Genomic DNA, 10,274 nt, shown 5'->3' on the forward strand with positions numbered 1-10,274 from the left:
TCCAGAGAAGGGAAAAAACCTCGGGATCTCCAGTGAAAACTCTCCTGGGAGATGCTTTAGTTCCTTTAAAAGCCACTGAGAGCGCAGTTCTTCACTGACACAGTCTGTGGCCACAGAAAACTTAGAGGGAAGGAAAAGAAGAAAGGACACAATGAACATCATTGCTTAGTGAACATCACTGAAAACTAAAACAGAGGAAAAAATCTGACAATCAAACCAACGCTATCAAAGATGACACAATCATTACAAGTTTATTACAAGTGATTTGCAGAAACTGGCCAGCAGTTTAATGTTTCTGAAATCGTCCAGTGATCAGTGTCCACACTGCAGCCTTGAGCTTCTGGTTCCTCAGGCTGTAGATGAGGGGGTTCAGGGCTGGAGGCACCACTGAGTACAGAACTGACAATGCCAGATCCAGGGATGGGGAGGAGACTGAAAGTGGCTTCAAGTGGGCAAAGGCTACAGTGCTGACAAACAAGGAGATCACAGCCAGGTGAGGGAGGCAGGTGGAAAAGGCTTTGTGCCGTCCCTGCTCAGAGGCAATCCTCAGCACAGCCCTGAAGATCTGCACATAGGAGAAAACCATGAACACAAAACAGCCAAGTCCTAATGAGGTAGTGAAAACAGAAACCCCAAATTCCCTGAGGTATGATTTGGAGCAGGAGAGCTTGAGAATCTGTGTGATTTCACAGAAGAACTGGCCCAGGACATTGCCATGGCACAGGGGCAGGGAAAATGTATTGGCCGTGTGCAGCAAAGCATTGAGAAAGGCACTGGCCCAGGCAGCTGCTGCCATGTGGGCACAAGCTCTGCTGCCTAGGAGGGTCCCGTAGTGCAGGGGTTTGCAGATGGACACGTAGCGGTCGTAGCACATGACAGTGAGTAGGAAACACTCTGCTGAAATGAAAAATACAAAAAGAAAGAGCTGAGCAGCACATCCTGCATAGGAGATGGTCCTGGTGTCCCAGAGGGAATTATGCATGGCTTTGGGGGCAGTGGTGAGGATGGAGCCCAGGTTGGTGAGGGCCAGGTTGAGCAGGAAGAAGAACATGGGGATGTGCAGGTGGTGGCCGCAGGCTACAGCGCTGATGACGAGGCCGTTGCCCAGGAGGGCAGCCAGGGAGATGCCCAGGAAGAGGCAGAAGTGCAGGAGCTGCAGCTGCCGCGTGTCTGCCAATGCCAGCAGGAGGAAGTGGCTGATGTAGCTGCTTTTGGACATTTCTTCATTTTGTGCATCGTGGGCTGTTGAAAGAACATTGACCAGTTGGGACAGATTTCCTTGAGTCAATCCTATGCTGATTTATTAGGAATCCGTTTAAAACTATTTCTGTTGTTTTGGAGGAAATTCAGTAATTTTATGAGTTGATGTTTGTGCTTCTGTGTTACTGCCTCATTTTCAGCATCACTCTTAACCTGAACCCTGGGGAGCCCAGAGGGAAAAGAGAGCTCCCTGTGCCCTAGTGCAGTCAGACCTGCTGGTCCCCACACAGGTGCCTTTTGTTCATTTCACCTCCCTCTGTTTCAGGATGGACACACTTAAAACACGCTCAGAAAACAAAGTGGACTTTTTGAAGACTCCCGTTTCAAAATTAATTTCTCTAAACTCTTCTCTCTTTCCATGTGCAGCTAGACAGGGACAGATTCCAAGGGCTGGTCTCTCTCTGCTGCATGGAGTTGTGCCTACTGGGAGCTGTTTCTCTCTATCCAAGCCTTGTCCCTGCCAGTGCTCCCAGAGCCCAGCCCAGCCCTGGGGGCTGAGCTCAGCCCTGCACACCCCTCCCAGCCCAGGCCACTGCCCAGGGGCATCTCCCTGGCAGCAGGGCCTTAAGGGCAGCTCAGACCAACAGAGATGCTGCAAGCCAAGGTGCTGCTGCTGCTGTCTGTAGGTAGAGGAGGGTGAGGAGGCATTTTCTGAGGGAGATCTGAGACAGATCTGCTGATGCCCAGGGTGACAGTGCAGGAGTCTCAGTGACACAGACAAAGCTGACAGCCCTTTCCCTTTCCTTTAGGACAAAGCTGAGAGCAGTCCTGGCCATGCAGCACCCTTTCCACAGCAGGAGGAATCTGCCCTGATGGGAGTCACTCCTTCCACCTCCAACTTCTCCCCACGGTCCATGAGGATCTCCAGGCAGGCTGAGAGCTGCCCCTGGCAGTGACAGATCCCCTGGCCTGGCCAAGAGCCCTCAGGGCTGCAGCACCTGCTCTGCACGACAGCCCTGGGCACTCCTGGCTGCAGCCCCCACTTCTGCCCCTGCAGCCGTCCCTGGCAGCAGAAGCCATTGTCCTGTCCCTCTGACGGTGCCCATGGCAGCCCCGTGTCACGATCCGCTCACACAAGCGGGGTTCGTGATGGTTCGTTTTAGGGATCTCAGAGCGCAAAAGACACAGCGGGGGACAAACTCAGTTTACTCAATCACAAATGCACCTTTATTTAGTGCCAACAAATGCGATAGTAGGGAGAGAAAAAGAGAATAGTTAGAAAAACAGAAAAGAGGGGAAGGGGATTATAGCTACCAACATGGAGGGTCGAGTCCTCGAGGCTTTTGAAGATGCCTATAGACGCGAGTTTCTCCAGTGGGGTGATCACAAAAGTGAGCGGGGGTCTCCAGGGTTTTTATAGTCCTCTCCGAAGCGACAGGCAGTTGGCCAAACAGGTGGGGGAAATTATTGCAATGTGTTCATTTAGAGAACCCAGAACAAGTCGGTCGTCAGCAGGTACAGTGTCAACCAGTACAAGTCAGCAGGCGCAGTCACTTCACCGTGACTTGCCCATTGTTTCTGCTCAGGTTCTGATGTTCCGATATGGGTGCTGGGTTTTTCCATCGAACACACCTGCAGGCAGCACTTGGCCAACATCCCACCTCAGCCAGGCCAGAACTCCTGTATTGAGATTTTAAAGTCCCTTTTAGGGGTTTCAGTCTCTGTCCTTGACGATGGTCGTGAGGCAGATGAGGGATCTTCGGACCGTCTCTTACACCACCCCGTGACTCACGATTGTCGTCAAGAGAGCTCCTTCTGCAGGGTTCCGTAGTCTTGCGAAGTCTTCAGGACTCGTCCATGTCAGTAGCATATCCCGGAAAAAACAGGGACAGTAGAGAGTGTGTGTGAAAGAGAGAGAGAGGGAGAGAGAGAGAGAGAGAGAGAAATAGGAAAAGGAAATAGAAACAAAACAAAATCAATCAATATTGATTAAAACAATTTCATCAAAATAATTAGAACAAATCATCAAATTTCTTAAAGTTATAACAATTTTCAAACAAAAGCTTAATTTTGATTACAATATAACATAATTAAAACAAATAACAATAATCAAGACAAGCAATTAACATTTTCAAATTAATCTGCTGTTGGAGGCCTAATTTTTACTGTTAGGGTAGTACATCTCGTGTCAATAACTTTGGGAGGGTCTTTTGCAAAAGGGGTATTGATTAAACTGTGTGCTTCCATTAGAAATGCCAAGTGTGTCAACTTTTTCATCATTTTTCAATTTAGGATGTATAAAATGACTGATAAGACAAAACCAATCAAAACCAAAATCAAAAGAACAACAATGGGATAACACACTTTGTTCAGGATACCTGTGGCAGTAGGTGACTACCCAAAAAGGGTATCCCACCACCTGTGTTCAGCATCTTTTCTTACCCTTTCCATGACATGATGCATTTTTCTCACTTTGTAATGAATAGTTACCAGGGCTTTCTGTCTGTTTTTCTTGATCTTTTTCTAAATCTCAGGTAAGTCCTGATGAAGCAACAATTGCTTCACCAAAGTAAGATTCATCCCAATAGGGGGAGGCAATAATTTGTGCATCACTGTATAATCAGATTGTAAAAGGTGATAAGAGGTAACTGGGGCTGAGTAAGAAAAGTCACATCTTGTAATTGTGGTAAAGTTACAAATACAAAATTTTGAGTGATTCTTAAGATTCACTACTATTTCTTCTACAAACACTACATCACAAGCAGTTTTAAAGCATGCACAGCCATTGCCTATATATATTAGCACTGTTTCAGAAGTCTGGTTAGGGTGAATTTCAAAGTGGCAGATATTTTGTTCAGTGTCCAGACAAATGTCTTGAGCTATGATTGCATTACTCTCACAGATGAAACCTTACTGTTCCTGAACAATACTGATTCTAAATTGACAGTTTGCCATCTCTCGCCATTTTGACGGGCCCATTCTCTGTGCTCAAAAGCATAGAGAATAGCTCCATCATGATTCAGTCCTAATGCAATGATAGGAAATGTCGAGTGTACAGAGGCATTACATATGGTTAACACAAAAGCTGTAACTGTGTTGGTATTGGGGTTATAGGTAAAGTTTACTAATTTCCACCAGGATTGGAATTCCTTTTCAAAATCATTTGCATTGTCTCAAATTATTTTCTAAATTTCAGTAGGAAAAGTGCCTTCTTCTCCTTCCCTTATGGTTGAGGCAACAACTGTCTGCATCCACAGCTGTGCCTGGATGCAGCTAAGAGCCAAAGAGACATTGCTTTGTGTGGCACCAAGTGTATCAATTATCAATTTGTGATCATTCACATTCACTTTTTCCCAATTTGGTAATATGTTTGATAGCAACCACTGATGTGTCCTCAAAGCCAATAAGGATAACTACAATGGTTGTTGTAATTTGGTCAAATCCCTAGTTTTGGCAGCCAATTTTTTCATTAACACTTCTAAAACTTCCCAATTTAAAGTATTTATCATGGTTTACATGGCCTTTATGTCCCTCGGAGTTCTCCTGTAAAAAGTAAGCACAACAGAATCTGCCACCAAAAGGCAGAAAGTTAGAATGATGGAAATTCTCCAGTGTGCATTTATTCGATACTCTTTCCCTAGAGCATCAAAGGTTACCCATGTGTATTTATTCAGAGGGGGTTTTAGCACTTGTGGTACCTCTCCCACCGTGGGGAGGTCCACCAAAACAGGTTGTCCAGGGTAATGTGCTGGATTCTTGGAATCACTTGGTCCCCGTAGTGAGGGAACTATGCTTGGAGCTGTTGGGCCAAAAGGAAAAGCATCAGTAAACCAAGGACTTGCTGACTGTTCGGGGGAAAAGGGAGGGGTAATGACTGAGGCAGGTTTGTCTTGGATGCTATCCAAGTTTTCTGCTTCTTGTACTGCCAGTTTTTTCACAGCTCCTTCGGTTATTGAGATGTTACAATAATGTTCAATCTGAGCATACCACTTTCTTACTGAGGCTGTTTGGGCCACCCCGTCAGATGGGGGAGTCCCAGTAGTGACTGACTTAAAAACTTGGAAAGGCCCTCTCCAAACAACTGGTTGTTGTTGTATAATCTTCTCTACTTCTAGGAGAGCTAGGCTAACCACAAACAAGCCTTTTTCCCAGGTAGTATACCTCTTTTCAGCATCTCTGAAACCACGGGAATAAAAATCAACAGGCCATGTCGGACCCTCAGGACCCCACTGCCATATGTGTACTGACAACTCTGAGGAAGCAAATCCCCATTCTACCTGAAAAGGATCTGTTGGGTGGATCGGGCCTAGGGCCTGATGAGCAGTTGCTTCAAAAATCAACAGTTGTAATACTTTTTCCTGAGAAGGGCTCCAGTCCCATTTTACTCCTTTTCTCAACAAATCATAAAGAGGTTTGGCAAAAATTGAAAAATCTGCAATGTGTTTTCCCCAAAACACTAATAATCTCAAGGCATGCTGTAGATCTTTCCTGGACTCAGGCACTTTAATTTGATCTAAGGAGGTTAGGGTGTCAGGTGGGATGCATGTCATACCTCTTTTCCACCAGATACCCAAAAATTTTACTTCTTGAGAAGGTTTTTGTATTTTTTCTGAGGGGATTTGCAAACTAAGGCTTTCTAAGTGGGAAGTTATTTTCTGTTGAATACCCCCCACTTGCTGTGTCTCATTGTTTAAAACTTGTGCTAGGGAGTGCTGTGGCTTGTTGCCCAAGGTTTGTGGAAGAGGAGGTGCGCTGGGTTGTTGGTTGGATGATTCCAACACAATGGGTTTGGGACAGGGCCAATTAGAAATTATTTTAGCCAATTTATCATAAGGCAATTTATCTATAATTTTTTGCGCCACTCCCCTTTTCAGTCCTAGTGACCACAGCTGCTGCTGGTTGGAAATTTGTTTTCCCTTTTCTGGTATTTCATTAGGAGAAGCAATGTGCCTGACTCCTCTGGGTTTTTCTAGTTTTTCCTCTGAGTACTTCACTGGTTCACATTTTCTACTGTAACTTATTAACTCCTCTGCTACCTCACTCCATGTCCAAACTTTATGACTGCTGTTATATTGTGTGCTAGAAGTTGTAAAAGGTGAGGAGTCAGTGGAGTCAGTGGAATCAGTTTGATCTCTTGTGTGTCTAAGAAATCTTTCAAGTCTATCTACCGGAGAGATAGATGCTATTGTTTTTTGAAGAATTGCTGTTGGTTTAAGAAACTCTGGCAAACCTCGAATTAAAGAGGTCATAATCTCAGGTTTGACAGGCTGTTGCATTGGTGACTCACAGCCAGAAATTAATTTTCTTTCCTGTATCATTTGCAAGCATGCAACTTTGTGTATGTTTTCTAGGAGTTGGTCTGAGGTGCCGACTATTGCCAGAGGGTCGCCCCTCTCAAGGGGGTTTAACCCCCCTGCCCAGTGAGCTGCACACTGTGTCAGGGACCATGGAGCATGTGTATTTCCTGTTGTTAAGAAAACTCCATGTCCCCAATAGCCACTTGCTTCTTGTTCACTTAATTTAATTTGGTCGCCCCCTGTGAAGAAAACTCTAAAAACATACTCCATCTCTGATTCACTAGGGAGGCGGGAGTATTCTTTCTTTAATTTAGCTAATTCAGTGGCCGTGTATGGTATTTCTTTGGTGGTTTTGTGGGGATCATGATCCTCTTCATTTATATAATTATATTCTGTTTTGATGAGAGGTCTCAAGTTGGAGCAACAGTGTTCCCCACAATTTTGCATGTGTACTAATTCTTTCTGAGGGTATATTTGTTTAATGTTGTATGTCTCCTTTCCTTCTATTTCTGTGGGTGAATCTACAGATTTTAAGTTTTTGCTTCGGTCTTCTGCAAGAGAAATTTGCAGCAAATAATTCTGATTTCTTTCCTGTTCTAATTGTTTTTGCAAAGCTTCTACCAAATTTTGCAGGGATTCTATTACTGCTTTTTCTTCACTTACCCGCTCAGAACGGGTCTCTATGGCTGCCGAAAGGCAGGCCCCCAAAACTGAGCAAAGAATGGTTTTATTTCTGCCCAGTTTGTATCTAGCATCATGTTGTAAAGAATATATTCTATCTACAATGTTTTCAAAGTTAAACCAATTATTCTGTGCCCACCTTTCTCCGTCTGGAGAAGGTCTAGCACTATGTTTTGCTAGCAAAGCATAAAATGCATTCTTATGTTTTTCACTCATTTTGTGAAGGGACCAAAACCACTCTCAGGGAGGTACGCTTAAAGTTACACCAAAGGCACAGCTAAAACTGTGTTTCCCTTCGCTTCCCTGGAATGGGCGAGGAGACCAAAACTGCCTGGGAGGTTCACCTTAGTTACAAATGGTTGTCTCCTCAACTACACCAAGCAGCCCAAAACACAAAAAAAACCAAAACCTAACTACAGTCCCATCTTTTGCACAATGAGATCCTTTTGTGAAATCCTGATGACAGGGAGTGCTACACGCCTGGGTGTATACAGTTTGCGGGAATTTTCCCTCGCCCCCCTTGCTTTCTAACAGCGCTCACCGAAGTGGCGTGCTAGGTGCGGCTGAGACGAGGGTCCTTCCCCTGTTACAAACTATATAAAACCCGCAACCCCTCTGTCCATCAAGATCCTGTCCGTGACGCCAATTTAATGTCACGATCCGCTCACACAAGCGGGGTTCGTGATGGTTCGTTTTAGGGATCTCAGAGCGCAAAAGACACAGCGGGGGACAAACTCAGTTTACTCAATCACAAATGCACCTTTATTTAGTGCCAACAAATGCGATAGTAGGGAGAGAAAAAGAGAATAGTTAGAAAAACAGAAAAGAGGGGAAGGGGATTATAGCTACCAACATGGAGGGTCGAGTCCTCGAGGCTTTTGAAGATGCCTATAGACGCGAGTTTCTCCAGTGGGGTGATCACAAAAGTGAGCGGAGGTCTCCAGGGTTTTTATAGTCCTCTCCGAAGCGACAGGCAGTTGGCCAAACAGGTGGGGGAAATTATTGCAATGTGTTCATTTAGAGAACCCAGAACAAGTCGGTCGTCAGCAGGTACAGTGTCAACCAGTACAAGTCAGCAGGCGCAGTCACTTCACCGTGACTTGCCCATTGTTTCTGCTCAGGTTCTGATGTTCCGATATGGGTGCTGGGTTTTTCCATCGAACACACCTGCAGGCAGCACTTGGCCAACATCCCACCTCAGCCAGGCCAGAACTCCTGTATTGAGATTTTAAAGTCCCTTTTAGGGGTTTCAGTCTCTGTCCTTGACGATGGTCGTGAGGCAGATGAGGGATCTTCGGACCGTCTCTTACACCCCGCTCTGGAGCACATCCTCCCCCAAAGCAGAAAGGGCAGCAGAGCCATCCCTACAGTGCTGTCAGTCCTGTCCTGGGTCAGCTTTAGGAGATTCCTGCAGCCAGAGACTTACTGCATCCGAAGTGGTGAAGATTTCTCCATGAAGAAGCTCAGAATTTTCAAGAGTCATGAAGATTTGTCCATGAGTAATCTCAGAATTGTCCTTCGAGTTTCTTTAGGTGTCTGTCTGCTTCACAGCTCTCAGGTACCTGCTGGCAGTGCCCTCAGCCCTGCTGGGCTGGGAGAGGAGCTGCTCCTGAGGAGAAATGTCTTTTTGAAGGTCTCCTTGATTGCTAAGAGTTGCCTCTGTGCCGGCAGCCCAGCCCAGCTCAGCAGCACAGACACAGTAGAAGGACTTTAATGAGCCTCTTAGGGATTTGATGTTGTTTACATCAGACTCAGTTCCTCAGAGAGTGGTTAAAAAACATTTCAAGAACTCAAAGTAAGACTAAAAACTCCAATCTTTTTTGAAGTTTAATAAGTTCCACTGAGAAAGTGTTATCAGTTAGATCAGGAAACTAGAGGCAGTGATGACAGGTGGGGACAAACAAGGCAAAGGTGTCTCTGATGCTGAGCAAATCTGCTTTTGTTTCAGGAATGCAAAGGGCCAAGGCCCGAGCCCCAGCCCCTGCCAAGGCACATCCTGTCCCTCCCTCAGTGCTCAGGGCTCTTCCCGGCCCACTGGGATGTGGGGATGTGCAATGCCAAGGGCAGCACCATGGGGCGGCCCCTGCCAGGCTGCTGAGCAGGGACAAGGAGGCAATGAGGCCCCAGGCCTGCAAGGGTCACTTGTCTCCTCCTCACGGCTCAGGCCCAGGCCCAGCAGCCATGGCCAAAGTGCTGCAGGAGTTGGCTCTGTCAGGGCCTTGCAGCTGCTGCCCATCCCTGTGCCCTGTGCAGCCCAGGCTGTCCTACGGTGTCCGTGCCCTGCGCCTCTGTCCCTGCAGGCTGTCATCATCCCCCAGCTGCCCCACCTGGCTGGGCCCTTCCTTTGCTGACAGCTCTGTGTCCTGCCTGCCTCTGCCTGGGCACACAGAGCCTTGTGCTTGAAACCAGAAGGCTTAATTAGACTTTTCCTGTGCCTGTGATGTTTTAGCACAGGAACAAGGCATGCAGGGCCTGCTGTCCCTGCCAGGAGAGTTGTAAGAGAAGTAGAAGACATCTGGCTCAAGAGTGCAGGGATAGAAGAAACAAGGAGTGAATCTGGGAACTTGGGATTGGTTTTATGATAATGGGTAAATTGTAATTCACATGTAGCAACTGTATATAACAAACACTTTTAAAATCTCATGTCCATGTAAGATTATGAGTTACCCCACATTAGACCTCGAGGCGGCGTAACTGATGCCCTCTTAATTGCAAATTAGTGTTAAGGAGTCTTATTCTGATATTTATGTAAATTGGGTTACAGATGGGCCTCACAGTACCAAGGACTCTACTGTGACACCTTGGAACCTCATGGAACCAAAATCCTTTTTGACACAGCAGAGCCACATGGAACCAATGGCCCATTGTGATATTGCAGATCCAAGGAGACCATGGTCACACTCTGCAACCTCATGGAATCAAAAGTACATTGTGACAGAGAAAGGCTTCATGGAACCAAGAGTCCATTGTGACACAGCAGGGCCTTGTTGGAACAATGGAACAATTGCTGATAGTGCAGAAACTCATGGAACCAAGGGGCCGCTGTGTCACTGTGCAGCTCCATGGAACCAAGGAAACCATTTGGGCACTGCAAGG

The 10,274-nt window shown here is 46.2% G+C and overlaps 1 protein-coding gene across 1 annotated transcript; it reads right to left on the reverse strand.

Annotated features, from left to right (window-relative positions):
• Positions 1 to 286: 286 nt before the first annotated feature.
• Positions 287 to 1,219, reverse strand: LOC136302573 (olfactory receptor 14J1-like). The gene has a single exon (XM_066206043.1). The coding sequence runs from the start codon at positions 1,217 to 1,219 to the stop codon at positions 287 to 289; it is 933 nt and encodes a 310-aa protein (XP_066062140.1).
• Between the last annotated feature and the right edge of the window lie 9,055 nt (positions 1,220 to 10,274).

The sequence above is a fragment of the Chamaea fasciata genome, unplaced genomic scaffold, assembly GCF_029207755.1.
Source record: "Chamaea fasciata isolate MVZ Bird 193981 ecotype frontalis unplaced genomic scaffold, bChaFas1.0.hap1 SCAF_29, whole genome shotgun sequence".
NCBI lineage: Eukaryota > Metazoa > Chordata > Aves > Passeriformes > Sylviidae > Chamaea > Chamaea fasciata.